Source organism: Hemicordylus capensis, chromosome 1, assembly GCF_027244095.1.
Source record: "Hemicordylus capensis ecotype Gifberg chromosome 1, rHemCap1.1.pri, whole genome shotgun sequence".
Lineage (NCBI taxonomy): Eukaryota > Metazoa > Chordata > Lepidosauria > Squamata > Cordylidae > Hemicordylus > Hemicordylus capensis.
The window spans coordinates 362,254,426-362,271,328 of NC_069657.1; the positions used below are offsets into that span (position 1 = coordinate 362,254,426).

The window sequence follows — 16,903 nt, forward strand, 5'->3', positions numbered from 1 at the left end:
CTACTCGCCTGCTACTGACACTCTGCCCAGTTGCCCATCCAACTATTTTTTTGTCAGCTGGGTCATGTTGTAATCTAATCACATTACTGTGCTGGTGAAAGGTGATGCAGTGGTTAGACCATGTTGTGGCTAGCCAAGGGGGTCAGGCTGGCACTGGTGGTGTGGGCACAGGGGTCCAGCGGCTCAGGGATATCCCCCCCTTTCTGCTCCATTATAGCTACACACCTGCTTTGCATCCAGCCTCTGGGTCCTAGAGAACTGCCACACCTTTCCTTCTCCTTTATTTATCAGCCTTGACTACAGCAGGGGTTTCCCCCCCCTCCTGATCTTCTTTGGGGTGGCTCAGCCCCCCCCCAACCAATTTTATGAGGAACCCTTTACCACCCCCTTTCTGGGGTCTATGATTAGCCATGAGTTTCCAGGTTCTCTGCCATGCAAGGAAGTGTTTGCTACCAGACTGATTCATATGAATGGATATAATGATAATACCATCAGACTGTCTCCTTTCACCTCATTCATAAACCACAACATCACATGCAATCTAAATTTTACTAGGCAATAGGAGAGCTGCAATGCTTACAATTTAAAACAAGACAGGGTTTATAATCTTCTAGCATCATATATATTGCCTGTCAGAACACACGTCTGAAGAAGGAACTCTTGGAACTTCCTAGGAAAATAACAACTTATGAATAGGGCTGTTCAGATGAAACTAGAAACTGTGGTTTCCACCTATGTGATGATCATCAACGCCTGGAGACCTGCAGGCTCCCCTTACCTCCCCAGTTAAAGCCAGAACGTGAGACCAACTTCGAACTCTTGCTTTACTTCCTGTCTCTTGACAGATGGGGGTAAGCCACAGTTCTCAGTTCTGCATGAGCCATGGACCTGCAGTTTAAGCAAACCCAGATTCATGGCCACACAAGCAGGGCAGGTGTGGGGAGAGGGGAAGGAGAGGGGAATGTGTGAGCCTGCAACTCTCCAGGGTTCATTCACATAGTGGAAACCATACTGAGCTTGCCCTCACTTTTATGTCTCAATGGGCCAGGGCCCATCGCCATCTTCTCCAGTATATGGAAGGACAGTGTATAGAACAGTGGCTGGGGATGATGGGAGCTGTAGTTCAGAAATAGCTGGTGTGCCAAAGGTTGCCTAGCCCTAGTATAGAAGAGTCCATCTCTTCTGATTACTCTTGCTGAGTAGAAGGGCAAGAACTATTTACCTAGATCAGGGCTGCTCAATTTCGGCTCTCCTGCAGATGTTGGCCTACAACTCCCATCATCCCTGGCTATTGGCCACTGTGGCTGGGGATTATGGGAGTTGTAGTCCAAAAACAGCTTGGGGGCCTAAGTTCAGCAGGCCTGACCTAGATGCTGCAAAAAGAAAAAAACTTGCAGAGGGGAAATGACTGGTCCACCAGCTTGGTTGTGTGGCTCACCAGGGCGTCTTCCAGATTACACGCTGCCACAGATTCACAATATGTCCCATAAGTGTCCCTCTGTATTTGCCAGTGTTTTGACATCACGCTCACTGCCTTGCCAGCAGGGTGCTGTTCACATTTTCCATGCCCCGTTTTGGATTTTATTGCTGTGTTGCAGCCCTACAATGTTATAAATGCATTGCAGGAAAGTAGCTGTATTTTTCCATTTTTAGGATGCTTGCCCCATTTTTTACTCATCGTTTTGCTTTGTGGTGTGGATGGTTCAAATCACAGTGCGACTATTTTTACAGCCCCATTTTGCCCATTCCCGAAATAATGTTGCTGCTCATGTAAAATGATTAAAAAAACAAACAAACTTTCTTCTTGCACTTGGGGCAGGCAGAGGCTGAAAGAGCTAGTGGCGGGCTGGGCTGGGCTGGGCTGGGCTAGGCTAGGCTAGGCAGGATGGCGGACCCCCCTCCCTCTTCGCGGACCCTACGTGAGGTCGTGGCAGAGCAAGTGCTCCGTTCCAGCTGGGGATTGGAGCACTCAGAGTGGTAGGAAGCTCCTCCCCAGCCGGGTTGCTGAGCCAACCTGCGTTCACCCGGCAGCAAGTGGGGAAAGGGACTGAGGAGGATGGCTGAGAGCAGCCGCAGCCACTGATCATGTCCTCCATCCCGCCCTCCCTCTCGTTCCCCATCGCTTGCTGCTCTGCTCTGGTGGACGGAGATGGAGTACTGCCCAGCCTGGCCAGTGGGAGTAAGATTATTTATTTTATTTATTATTTATGTATTGAATTCATCATCAATTTTATTAATTTTATTATTAATCCCCTGCACCTTTTACCGTGGTGATTCTCTTTATTTAGCAGGGGGAGAGTAACTGGCCCTATCCACCCCCAGCACAGTACTTCCAGTGACTGTTGCTGGTGTGTGTCTTATGTTTCTTTTCAGAACGTGAGCCCTTTGGGGACAGGGAGCCACCTTATTTGTTATTTCACTTTGTAAACCGCCCTGAGCCATTTTTGGAAGGGTGGTATAGAAATCGAATTATTATTATTATTATTATTATGGCCATTGGCCAGCAGAAATAGGAGTAACAAATATACTCAATACAATGATCAATAAAACAATGCTAAAACACAATATAACAGAATACAATCACTCATAATAAATTACTTAAAAACAATAGACAGCTCTCGCAATTAAGCACTTAATAGGGACCTTAACCTAATGGCAATATAGAAAAATTTAGCCACAATTGTTGTAATCCCGGGGCTTGAATCTGCGAGGCAGTAATATGTATAAAAGAGATCACACCTTCCGGGAAATTTGAGTAACAGAGGGGAAATAAGTTCTTCTCTAGCATCCCGATATAAAGAGCAATATAGCAATACATGGGTGACAGTTTCCAGGAGGCCAACGCCACAAGGGCAGAAAACCGCAACAGGATGATCTTTAGCAAACCTCCGTTCCAAAAGAGAAGAGGGCAACACATTAAACCGGGCCCGAGCAAATGAAACCCGAAATTTAGAAAAATGCAGCATTGTTAAGTAATTAGCACCTCTATCTCCCCAAGGTGGCAAAATCCCAGAATGTAAAGGGGAGCAAGTCCTATTGGCTGAAGACATAAGTTCCTGCCATTCAGTATCGTGCAACCGGAGAAATAATATTTCCTTCACATTATATTCCCAAGTGAGGAGTTCTGAAGGAGAAAGGCCCATGTATTGAATTCATATACCGCCTAGTATAAAAATCTCTAGGCGGTATACAGAATTAAAACATACAACACCTTTAAAATTCATAAAAAGATTAAAATTATAGATAAAAAACATGATAAATTTTAAACAAATTTAAAAGATGGGCCAACCAGAGCCGGGAAGGCAGGCAGCAGGGAGGGCTGGCTGCAGTCTCTGCCGGCAACCTTGTGGCTACCAGGCTTGGTTTTCAGATTCGGCTTGGCCAAATTCAAAAGCGCCACCACTCCCCACTGTCTGCCTCTTCAGATTGCTCGCCCTCACTGGTCACCTCCCCTCTGCCTCCTGCTTCTCTCTCCTATTATTATGTCCTCTGCCACTGAATTCTTTTTTTAAATTACCAGAATCGCTTGTGCAAGGCTGCGTTGATGGAATACATTGTTTTGGAATGGCGCTTCCCCCTGCTGGTGGATTAGTGCAAGGCAGCTGAGAAATAACAGAAAAAAGAGGTCGACGCATTCCCTCCCCCGCGACTCCATTGGTCCAAATGCAGCAGGAGGAGGGGCAGATAAATGTGTTTCAAGGAGAATATGGACATTTCCTGCATGTAAAACACATTGCAGTGGACGGAAAATATGAATGGCCACCAGCCTACAATGAAGCATTAAACAACCCGTTACTCTCGGTTTTAAACTGCCGCACTATTCCGTCACACTTTGCAGACCTTTAACTGTTGCAACTCTCGTAGTCTGGAAAATGCCCAGGTTCTTTCATCTTGCTCTGCTGCTACCACCTGATGACACACACTGGACAGATGCCAGTGCATGAGTATATTCCCAGGAATGGCAAGTTGGGTGCCTCATGGTCACATATAAACTCACTGACTTAGTTTCTCACATATGGCCAGCTAATTTGGAGCTTGTGTCAGGCAGCCTTTAGTGGTTTTCCCCTCTTGTCTCCTCTTGACCTCTGAATTCCCCACAGCCTTTTAAGCTTTTTGATTGTGCTGCTGCATTTAACCAACTTTTCTAACCTTGTTATGATTGTTTTATTCTTTTACTGCCTTGAAAAACTGTTGAAAGGCAGTGTAATCAGTCAAGACATGGTAGTGCTCCTCCATGAGGCCACCAAAGCCTCATCCATTCTGGTTCCTTAACTTTTTCATCTTTTTAAAATCTTGATTTGGATGGAAATTTCAACAAGCACAACAGAAAGTTGAATCATCAGCTGATGGAGACTACGCTAACTATTCATATTTCTGGAACAGCTCTTAATGAAAATTATGGCCCTCACTGTTCTTTGGGTATGATTGAAATTTAATCTGTTTAATTCTCTCACCATTTTTTGAGAGATCCCCAGGAACGCCAAGCTCTAAAGCTTGTATTAGCTGACTGTTACAATACTGTGTTTTCTCACTTGTGTTCATTCTCTGTGCTCTTTCATCATGGACAGAACTACTCTGTGATACAGATAAATAAAAATAGTGAGCTTTTGAACTTGGCTGTGATGCTGATGCAGGTATCTGGGTTTCAGATTTCAGCCAAATTAACTTGTCCACACTGCAGCTCCTAATTTCTGGAGGAATGATGTGCCCCTCCTCCCTGAAGGTCCTTCCTAGTCTTGTTCCTGTCCTCTTTAGATTCACCTTTCTGACTGACTGACACCCACAGGAAACCAGATTGGCTTCCAGCTGGGACTCATGCATCAACTGGATACCATTGTTTTACTGTTTGCTGGGTAGATCTTTATGCTCAGCAGCACAGAGAGGGCCTCATTTTCTTGTGTACACATTCAGAGGGAAAAGATAAACACTAGTGCAAATAGCGCAATTCTGAAGTGCTCTAGTCTGAACAAACCCTGTGTGTGTGCTAACTGGTAATCTAATTGGTGTGTGTGCATATAGTAGCAGCCCAAGCCCTCAGCATGCCCTCAGCAGGTTGCCAAATATGGCCACACACCCCTCCGTGTCCTTCCTCTTTGCACTGTAGCTGCAACAAGAACCTCTGCTTCCCTACACATGCCTGTGAACACCCTCCTCCCATGTAGAGTGTCTTGTGTATGCTATTGCTCATTTATCATACCACTTTGTCCCCCTTTTCATTACTAGGTGGGCAAAAGGGAGGTAGGAGGGTAGTCTGGAAGGAACTAGTAGAGGACCATCTTGAGGTAGGTCTTTGCTAGGTGGCAGCTTTGCCACAACTTAGTGAAGAGTAGCTCCAATGGTGGGTGGTTGAAGTAAGTGATGGGGAAGTATCTTGCTGCCCTGCTGACACCCCCAAAATCTACTGTTGAGGGAACTGCTTCACTTTACCTCATGAAAGGACCATCCTGTATGTGCAGTGTTTCTGATCCTCTCCTAGAGTTCTGTACTCCCCTCCCTTTCCTTAGTTAAGAAGGTGCAAAGGTAGCAGTACAAATTTCTTCCAGCCCTACAAGAAAAGGGAGTAGTTCTTGCCGCTTGCTCTACATGCTTATTGATTTTGGGAGTGGGAAGGATATCTGGCAATATTTTGCAGTTTGTTTGTTTGGACATTTGTCCCAAGGGCAGAGGCATATCTATGGAAAATAGTGCCCCGGACAAGCACTGAAATTGCGCCCCTGTCCAAACATCTGATGCAAATTTAGAATAAAAACTGCTTTGTTCCAGTAGGGTGGGGGAAAGTAACTTAGAAGGGAAATACAAAAACAAGCCCACTTCCCACACAAAATCAGCACAAGGTTCCTGTAAGAATTCAGCAGTAAACTGGGTTTTCCAACAGTCCCGAAAATTGTCGCCTCCCTATTGACTGAGCCATCCATGATTGATCCCTACAGGGAGCATAATTCATTACAGTAGAGGTTTTCAAATGTGTGCCCTCTGATGTTGCGGGACTACAGCTCCACAGCCAAAAAACACTGTGGGTGATGGATGTTGTAGTCCAACATCTGCGGACCCATGTCTGAGAACCCCCTGCACTCAACAACTGAGAAAGAAAGAAATAATTGCTTTATTTTTTACATTTGTATTCCACTGTTCTTCTAAGGAACTCCGGGTAGCATATATGGTCTCCCACATTTTAGTCTCAAACTTGAAAGGGGGACGCTCAAAAACATTCAAAAACCTGATTTCCACATGCACCTTGAAGTTAAAGGTAAAAGTAAAGTATGCAGTTAAGTCAATTTCTACTCCTGCTGCCCACAGAGCCCTGTTTTCTTTTGGTAGAATACAGGAGGGGTTTACCAACCCTGAAGTGGTACAGTCCAATCTTTCACCTCAGGGCGTTATCTCATCATTTTAATAAATATGTAGGCTAGAGCTGCAGTGGATCCGCCTATCACAAGCTCTTCATACTTTGAGTAAAGATAATTGTAGGGTTTGCATTCTTACTGTAGCAAAAACTACTTTTGTTTGTTCTTACAATACACTCCTTTTGTTAACTAAAACCTCTCTCCCAAGCCAGTTTTCTTGAGTTCAGACACTTGCACAAATTAAAACTGCTTGGAACTCTCTCCCCTTTTAAGCTAAATTCCCCACATTCGCCCAAAATGAGGGTGTTGACCAATCATCCCCAAGGCAGTTCCATCAACAGTACAGGCTGACAAAGGAGGGAGAACTACATTGTGTAGCGCACATATGTAGCCAATAAAGACAGTATCACAAGTCTGGAAGTGCCCTTCTATTCCTTTTGGCTGGAGAGATATTCGAAAAATATTTGTTTAAAAAACAAAAAACTCAGAAGCCATAAAGTACTGAATAAAACTTCTAATAGTCATACACTGGGATTTTGATGCTTGTTGGCTTTCCTGAAGATTTACAGAAGCAAAGGTTCCTCCTCCCCTGCTGGCCTCTTAATTTACCGCCGCAACCCATTCCGGGCTGATTTTCGGGCCAGTTCGGGCCTGGAAAGATAGGAAACATAGGAAATGGCCATATACTGAGACCATTGGTCTATCTAGCTCATTATTGTCTTCACAGACTGTCAGCGCCTTCTCCAAGGTTGCAGGCAGGAGTCTCTCTCAGCCCTATCTTGGAGAAGCCAGGGAGGGAACTTGGAACCTTCTGCTCTTCCCAGAGCGGCTTCATCCCCTGAGGGGAATATCTTGCAGTGCTCACACATCAAGTCTCCCATTCATATGCAACCAGGGCAGACCCTGCTTAGCTATGGGGACAAGTCATGCTTGCTACCACAAGACCAGCTCTCCTCAGTGGCCATTTTGGAGGCAGCCAGATCAGTGCAGTGGCCATTTTGGAGGCTGCCACGCATGCTCAAATGGCCTCTGCAAGTCTTGGCAAGTCCAGGGGCCTTACAGGGATCATCTGAGCATGTGTGGCAGCCATTTTTTTAAAATATTTTTTTTTAAATGGCCACCAAAAACAAAATGGCCACCACACATGCTCAAATGGTCCCTGTGAGGCCCTAGGCCTTGCCAGGCCTTGCAGAAGCCATTTGAGCATGTGTGGCAGCCTCCAAAATGGCCACTGTGCCGATGTTTGCAGGCCCGAACAGGCCTGAAAATCAGCCTGGGATGGGCTGCAGTGGTAAATTAAGAGGCTGGCAGGGGAGGGGGAACCTTTGAAGACCCCCCATGGCCTTTAGGAAGCCCCCCGAAGGGGCTACAGGTTAAACAAAATTATTTTTAATTAATTCTCCCCCCCCCGCAAAACTGGGAAGGAGGTGGGAAGCAGCATGGCACTGGCGCCCCCCCGCAAGTGGTGCCCAGGGCATGTGCCCTGGCTGCCCTACGCTAGATATGCCTCTGCAGGCCAAGGGGGATCCTGTAGAGAGTGTGGGGGAGAAGTTGAAAAGGGAAGGAAAGGAGAAGGAGAAAAATGGAGCTGTTGCTGAATAAACCTTTAGTTAAATCCACATAAGATTTCCTTGTGTGTATGAGGGAAGCACCTATAAAACAGGTATGTATGTATGTGGGGCAGGGTTATGTAAGTACTTGGAGGTAGTCCCCAAGTACCTACATAAAACTATTTTCATCTGTTTGTTTATTTAACATATATGTATACTGCCCGCTACTGAAGTCTCTAGGCAGTTTACAGCAATAAAACAAACTAAGAAATTTTAACAATTAAAACATATTAAAAAATCAAATTAAAATACCCATAAAAACTACCAGATAGCTAAAAAGCTTGGCTGGAAGTTTTTCACACAGGTTTTCACAAGTTTTTCACTCCCCTTGAACTCGCATCTCCTCTGGAATGGAGGGGGTGAGTTCAAATATCGGCCAGATTAACCCAAAGGCCTTGCGAGTTATCGGGGAGCGGTTTACACACAATTTGGGTTTTTCACAGTGCTTTAGAGTGTAGCCCAATTTATGTCCAGGGTAAAAAAATCCCACTATTTGTGTCGGGGTTTTTTGGACAACTCCAAGTTGGCAGTAAAGCCTCCCAGTAAACTCGCAGTAAAGCCTTCTCTGTGTAAAAGTCCCTGAAGAGAAAAGTCCCAGGGGTGTAGCCACCATTGTGCGAACAGGTTTAAAGAGCCTGGGCTGCCAATGGTAGAGTCCACTGAAGCCCCCAAGAGTGTGTGGCTTGGGCTCCGGAAAGCCCTGAACGTGCCCTCCCGCACACACCTGGGCTACTAAGCATGCCGAGCGAGCGCTTGCCCACCCTCATTGGAGCCTGAGGCCACACCCCCTTGCAATGATGTCACATGAAGGGGGCGTGGCCTCGAGCTCCAAAAAACCAGAGCGAGCAATTCCCTGTCATTTCAGGCAGCGCTTGCTGCCTGAAAGCATCTATTGTCCCCTTTTCTCCTTTTCTGGAGGGAGGGAAAGGGGAATAGATGCTTTCAGGCAGCAAACACTGCCTGAAAAGGATGAGCAAGCACTCGCTCCTGGGCGGGGAGGGGATTTCTCTCAGGGAATACCCTGTGCATGTGACATCATATGCATGGGATATTGTCAGAGGGGCCGCTGGGCGGGCCTGGACCCAGGCTGCGGCTCGGCTGACTCCATGCCTGGTGTGTTTAGCTGTTTCCTAAAAGCCTACAGGGATAGAGCAGCTCTAATCTCAGCAGGAAGCACATTCCATAGCCTGGGGGCAACTACAGAGAAGGCTCGCCTTTGAGTTGTCACCAGATGAGCTGGCAGCACCCTCAGATGAACCTTCAGACATTACCATTCTTAAATACTCCTGGGGGGTGGGAAGAGCAATGGGCAAGTTAGGATATAGTTTTCAAGATTACTGTGTTACCTCTTACCCTGCTATACTCATAACCATAAGGGCTAACACAGAGCTTTTTTTCAGACTCATTTAAGTAAGTATAAGCATGATTTATGCTTATAAAGATCTTACTTACTATGACAAATCTAGCTAGAGGAAAATTTGAATGTGTAGAGCTGTGCAATTCAGGAAGGTAGAGTTTGGAGCACTACTGCTATTTTGTGGGGAACATTGTCTGCCACAGGCTTTTTTCCAAACTACATTCGTTCCTGCTTTTCATTCTCTAAATGCAGGCTGTCATGCCACAAATTAAAAAGCTGCCATGGCTAGCAGACATGGGGAAGGGGGGGGGGATCCCCATAATGCACTGCGCACTTGCGTGGTGCATTATTTGAACTCCGGGGGAGGAGAGGCAGGGCAATGTCTCCCGACACTCCAAGCCTTGGAGCAACTGACAGCAGCCGGTGATCGACTGGTCGGGCAATCTGCCCGCCTAGAGGCAGGGATCTGCTTGTCTGAGGGAGGTAAACGTTTTGAGGCTTCCTCCCCTCACCCCGATGGAGCCTTTTTTCTGCTGTGAGAAAGGGCTCAATATTAACGGACAAGGCTAATAAATAAATAGGACTAAATTGAAGTTCATGAAGAGGCATTTTGGCTTGAGATCCACATTAAATCCACTCAAGGTTGACTAGAGAAATGGTCTTGGATTTGGATTTAAATTTCAGCTTTGGATTTAAAGAAAGCAGAAGAAGAGGGGAACCAGAGGCTTTAGAGCAGAGATTAGTTAAATCTATCCGATGGGGTGTGTAAACCCCTTTAGCTTGACCAGTGTCGCAGGACCTCTTTTCTCCGGGACAGGTGGGAAGGCAAAAAGCAGGAAGACAGCCCAAGTACCACACAAGGGTCCAAGACACAGGGAAAATCCAAAGAGGGTCTGATCTTGGGGGACCAGGATCTGGAGGCAGCTAAGCGTACTGCACAGATTGGGTTTGGAAGCCCTGAGGTGGAATGCTGACCACACTTTTTTCTTGGAAATGGTGACAGTTGTGATCAACAAAAGAATACATTGTGTCTGGTTCGAACTTTGCTGGGTGTGTGTCTACCAGCATTATGAGATAAATAGTTTAAGAAATCTGTGTAGGGTGGAATGAAATGAGCGCATCAGAGCATATCCCGTGGTCAGGAAGGACCTGGGGAGTGCCTAGGAATGTTTTAATACGCTTGTTTCCTGTGTCTCGAGGCAGCCATTAACACTTTTGTTAGGGAAGGGGGTGAGGCTTTTAGCTCTTATCTAGTCCTTTCTGTGAAGGTGATAAGCTTGAACTGATCTGATGTGCCAACAGAGGGAGAGAGCATCCTTTTCTTTAGAAGAATAGGACTTAATCGTGTCTACTTTGGCTTTCTCACCTGAGTTGCAATTTGGGAAGCGAGAAGAGGGATAGTCCTCCTGCAGGGGCAAGTTACACTTGACCTAGAGCCACTTTTCCCAGGCTATGTGCCAAGTGACATACCCCATGAGTAAGTTCATGTGAGCCGAATGGTGAGCTCACGATCCTGTGGGTTCAGAGAGGAAAAATTGAAACTAGGTAGCTCCAAATCAGGTGTAGGGGTGCTCCTGGGAACCCCCCAAACAGGCTATCTGGGTAACAAGCTCTTTTCTGCTTGCCTTGCCTTTAGTAGCAACAATGTTTGTTTTAAGTATAATCTGCTAAAAAAGCAGACTGAGATAAACATTGCTAGTTGCAGCCTCCTGATGCCTCCTGCTATACCACAGGACAGAGGAGACCTGAAGCCATTGGTGACCAGCCACCCTCTGTCAAGCTCAGACTAACTTGCTGCATTCTTGAGGCTATTGGCCAGACTGTTCCAGCTGAAGCCCTCATGCTAACACAGGTCATATTTCTCTTGGTGTGGGAAATCAGGTGACACCAAATTTGTGTAGATACAAAGGCTAGTTTGGTGCCACTGCGTGATATAGACTTGCTTTCTTCCTTCAGTTTGGGCAATGTGTTGCGAGGGCAATGTGTCTGGGCAACATGTCTGCAGGTGAGGGTATTATGCCATGAAGACAAGAGGTAGACAGAGAGGTGTTGTATCCTTGCATTGCTTGAATAGGTCCATTGCCCCTTGGCCTTGGTCCTCCCCAGAGGCGTATCTAGGGAAAATAGCGCCTAGGGCAAACACTGAAATTGTGCCCCCTGTCCAAGCATCTGACACCCATCTTTCAGATAACTTTACCATAATATCAGCTGAAAAATACAAGTCAGGCTTGTTAATCTTTTAATCTTTCAAAAACTATTTTAGCAGTGGACTTAGCCAGACCAAAAAATGCTGGAAAACTACAAATTTCAGTATGCTGGGGCTCATGAAATACCCAATTACTATGTGGAGCTGTACTTGGAAAACTAAACAGAAGTGCCTGTCTAATTCTCTACTATGTATTGTAGCATCACCATTACATAAGTTTTAAAAATAAATGGAGAATTTGACTTTTCCCAGATACTCTGTAAATAATTAAAGGATATGCACAGTAAACTGTGTCACTGCTTGGAATATATTCTAGTCTTTCAGAAAGACAGTTAAAATGAGAGAAAGAGAGCAAGAAACTCCCAGTGGGCCTTAATATTAAGGATTTCACACTGATTCAAAGACAAATTCACCATTAATAGCCATATTAGCAAGACATCACATTTAACTCACTTATCACAAGAAGCAAAGTAAGAGCAAATGAATAGTCAAGTCAAGTCAAGTTTTATTTACAGTCCTAGACCAAACAAAGCAAATGAATACAATCCTAGCTCATAAGCATCAGCTCAGTATTCACAAGCCCTGATTCTCTGTACATAGTGCCAATCTGAATATGTGTACAGTGACTTATATTATATATTATTATTATTTTACCTGTAGCCCCTTCGGGGGGCTTCCTAAAGGCTGGGTTTTTTTTTTGCAAAGGTTTCTCCTCCCCCCACTGGCCTCTAGGGCCTCGCAGGGACCATTTGAGCATGTGCAGTGGCCATTTTAAAAAATCTTTTTTTAAAAAATGGCCACTGAAAACAAAATGGCCACCATGCATGCTCAAATGGCCTCTCCAGGGCCTGGCAAGACCTAGGGCCTCACAGAGGCCATTTGAGCATGCACGGTGGCCATTTTGTTTTTGGCAGCCATTTAAAAAATAATAATTTTACAAAATGGCGCCCCCCTCCAACTGGCGCCCAGGGCACGTGCCCTGCCTGCCCTACCGCTAGATACGCCCCTGGTCCTCCCACAGCAGAGTCCAGCTACTCTTACATAATCTTATGTTATTGCTGCCCCAGTGTTCTCTAAGAGTGATAATCTTAGGCATGAGAAGCTGCAATGGAAACTAGGATTTGGATCCAGAGGTAGCAGGTAGAACTAGCATGAGGCAGAGAAATCCTTCATCACAAACATCAGACCACTAGGTCTTCAATTCTCTCTGTATGCAAAGGCCCTGTTTTTTCTGGGTGTAATTCCATGTGCAAATCCCTGCTTATAGTGTTGGCTCCATATTTATGCATGTAACCAATATTTATGTAATATTGTTAACTAGTGATGGCATGACATGTGGAATTGGGGAGCTCCAAGTGAGAATAGCAGCAGTGCCTGGATAGTGGACATTTTGCTACTTTCAGGGCTTCTTTCTCAACATGCTTTGGTACTCGTCTTAAAATCTTTCCCTGTTGTGTGTACTTTGGGACTCTTGCCTGAGTTACCTGGAACTCCTGTTCTGGAGGCACCTTGATGTGGTGCCCCTTGTTTGCTCCTGTTATATTAGCTTGCATTATGTGGTTTGATTTGTGGGGAACTGATGTTGTGGGACCTTATCTGGGAATGAGGGCTTTCTGGTCCCAGAATCCAGGCCAAATTAACCTCTGGTATGTGCTCATGCCATGGGGTTTCTCATTCAATTGTTAAACAATGGGGATATATTTATAACTTTATTTAGCAGGGGGAGAGTAAATGGCCCGATCCACCCCCAGCACAGCATCCCTCCAGTGACTGTTGCTGGTGTCTATCTTTTTTTTTTTTAGATTGTGGGCCCTTTGGGGACAGGGATCCATCTTAGTTATTTATTATTTCTCTCTTTAAACTGCCCTGAGCCATTTTTGGAAGGGCAGTATAGAAATCAAATTATTAATAAATAAAGTAATAAAATATATCAGTGTGCAATCTGTAATCTGCCCTCTGTTGTTTCATTTTAGTTCCAAATTTAGAACAGCAGTGTGTAAAATCCACTAAATAAGATCGACTTACAAAGAGCAATACACACTGTGTGTATTACTCATTGTAAGGTGATCTTATTTAGCTTTAGTGGATTTTGTGTGTATTACTCTTTTGTGTAATATTTGTGTGTATTACTCTTTGTAAGTTGATCTTATTTAGCTTATTTTCTGTAAATGAAATGAAATGAAATTATACTACATTAAATGTATGACTGCACAAATAAACTTTCTGCATATATTAACCAGCCTTAAACTTGCAGCCTTCATATAGCAATGGTACTTTCATATTTCAGAAAATCTATAAGCAGAGTTAATTGTATGAAACGTCATGAAATTTGTAATATATGCTTATTTGTGGATAGAAACACACATGTACATACACACCCTTTAGCTCACTAAATCTCTAAGGTATACTCATGCATGTTTGTAGACTATCTCTTGGATCTTTGTATTTGTGCTCGGAGGTACGTTTATTCTTTCATTTTCTTTTTCCTTCTTTCGTTCTTTCTAGCACTTGTGCAGTTTAGGCTTGTTCAAACAAATACAGTTTCTAATTAAATGCTACCATCTGAAATTTAGGCTGGTTGGGGCAGTTATGAGTGTGTGTGTGTATGTCTCCAAAATCTGCATGATTAGTTTCAAAATTAAAATTCACCGAGATTCAAGATTGCTGTAAGACTCTTCAGATATGATTGCTGTAATTGTCACAGTTACATGAAGTTATTCATGTGGCGTGCTATGTGATATAATCAGTTAGATTTCTGTATACTGCAACTGCCATAAAATGTTTTTGCTCTTCATTGAAATGTATCATGTAGAAATATGTACTGTACTGTAAATACATGCTAAACTTCAGTTGTAATAGACATTTTTTGGTAGCTGGTAAGAAAGTTTTTTCAAAACTATTTCAGATTTAATCCTATGCACTTTTACTTCTGACTAAGCATACACAGCATTTGACTGTATATGTTAAAAACAGTATTTGAACAATTTAATTTTTGCATCAGTACTTATGGTTGATTAACTTAGAATCATTTCAATCTGGCATGGAATTGCGCTCATACCCACAATTGATTATCTAGATCCCTGTGAATTTTAATGTTAGGAATAGGCACTAATAGTTTTAACTAATCAAGCCATAGATAGTTAAATATTATAAATAATTTTAAAAGCTTATTTTGGGCTGGCATGGGATAAATACAATTATATTAAAAACAGTATGAGAGAGTAAAATATTTGAATCACAGGTCTTAGACTTATTTTTATTTGCATAGTCCCTTGAAAAGCTCTGATTCATACAGACTGATATCTAAACCAAAGTACAATTGGAGGTTAAAAAAAGAGAGAGAGAAAGGAAAAAGGAGAGCCGTTTTGCTAGATTTATTAGTTCTTTGCTCATTTTTCTTGTAGCTGAGCTAGCATGTGGTTGAATATCAAGAGATTTGTACAATGTCTATATATTGATTTATTACATTTATAAGATATATATATATATAAGCATATATTATGTTTGGTTTTGAAATGCAAAAAATTCCTGATAAGCACAATGGCAGGATAACTGCCGGTTTAACGTACCTTTAAAAATAGTGCTTTATACTGCAGCTAAATTCCAGGAGTCATGATAATAACAGTGAGCATGTTTGTGTGCCTTTTCTCCTACATAGATACAGAACACCCTTTGATTTCTGCTCAGTGGAATTTGATGGTCTGTGGCTGGCTGCACACGCGCGCAAGTGCGCCCGCACAAACACACATTTTGCTATGCCATATCTCAGTTACAGTGCAGACCTACCCAGGGTCATTACAGTGTACACACTACATATTTCTAGCAAACATGAAGATGAACAAAAAAGGGAGTATAGATAAACAGAGATAAATTGGAGCCTGGTAGGGGTATACAATGTAAGTGAACTGGGCACAGGGCTAGGATTTTGAGTTTTATAAAAGCCCCTACACTCCTTTCTTACCTGTGGCTATCTTTGACCATCAGAGCCATGTGAAGTGAAGAATTAAACAACTAGAAGAGAAGAAAACTTGAGTGGAACAATTATTTGGTATCAATCCAGAACTAATTGTTTTTGAAGTGATGTTTAAACCAATGTCAGTGCAAGGCAAGAGTATCTGGCCTAATGCCAGCACCTTTGTAAAGTATATTAGCTCAGATGAGAAGTACTTAAAGTTAGAGTCGGGGAGAGAGAGAGAGAGAGAGTTCCCTGTGCTTACGTGCTGCTCTGTTGTATCCTCCGCGTTCCCAGGACTTGCTTGGATACCTGTAGCAGGATCACTTGGCCAAAAGATTTCCTTTCTTGTTCTTTTTGCGTTTTTCACCTTGGTTTTGCTCTCTCTTTTTTCTCCAGGTGGATTGCCAGCTGCTGATTTCTCTCCTAGCACAAAACCTAGATATGCTACATGTTCACTGCCACTAACAATGACCATGACCCTTCACACAAAAACCTCCAGTGTTGCCTTATTGCACCAGATACAAGGCAATGAGCTAGAGCCTCTGAACAGACCTCAGCTGAAGATTCCTCTGGAACGACCGATCAGTGAAATGTATGTGGACAGCAACAAGACAGGGGTTTTTAATTACCCAGAAGGTGCTACTTATGATTTTTCTACTGCCGCTCCAGTGTACAGCTCAACCAGCCTCAGTTATGCCCCTACAACAGAATCATTTGGGTCCAGCAACTTGGGAGGATTTCATCCTCTGAATAATGTTCCTCCAAGCCCTGTTGTGTTTTTACAAACGGCACCACAGCTCTCATCTTTTATTCACCGCCATAGCCAGCAGGTACCTTACTACCTTGAGAATGAAACGAGCAACTTTGCCATGAGGGAGGCTGCTCCAACAGCTTTTTACAGGTAAATCATACCATTCATTTTTTTGAAATGGAATACAAATATAAAATGAGTATAAAATTTTGTGTCTGGAGGTGTGTGGGGGTATGTGTATGTCAGACTGTTGAGTCTCCATTGAATAATTAGATTTAGCGATAGCATGGTGTAAATGAAAATGTATGTTATGACTGCTTTGTCTGTCGTCTGTTTTGACAATTGGGTAGTTGTTGCTTTATATGCTAGAACCCAAATGCATAGAGAAACAAGTTGGATCATTAACAGAAATGTGCTTCAGGGGATGGGAGAAACAAGCTCAAAATAGTGAGCTGCAGAAGTACAAAACGGAACCAAACAATGCTTCTAAACCCAAACTAGCAACTTAAAATTTATCTCAGATTCAAATGTGACAGTTATGACCACTGTCCGCCCAACCTAGACCTGCTGTGCATGTATGTGTTTTTACTTTTAGTCTGTTGGCTGGAAAACACTTTTGCAATGTTTGCCATCGTATTGCACTGATTAGCTTTATAAAAACTGCTCAGAAACTCAGGGGT

General features: G+C 43.7%; 1 protein-coding gene across 5 annotated transcripts in view; it reads left to right on the forward strand.

Annotated features, from left to right (window-relative positions):
• ESR1 (estrogen receptor 1) overlaps nt 1-16,903 on the forward strand; it is a 340,324-nt gene that overhangs the window by 96,531 nt on the left and 226,890 nt on the right. For all 5 annotated transcript variants that reach the window (XM_053292723.1, XM_053292689.1, XM_053292697.1 and 2 more), the window contains exon 2: nt 15,869-16,373. In XM_053292723.1, the coding sequence (XP_053148698.1) occupies nt 15,869-16,373 (505 nt within the window). The remainder of the gene's footprint in view (nt 1-15,868; nt 16,374-16,903) is intronic.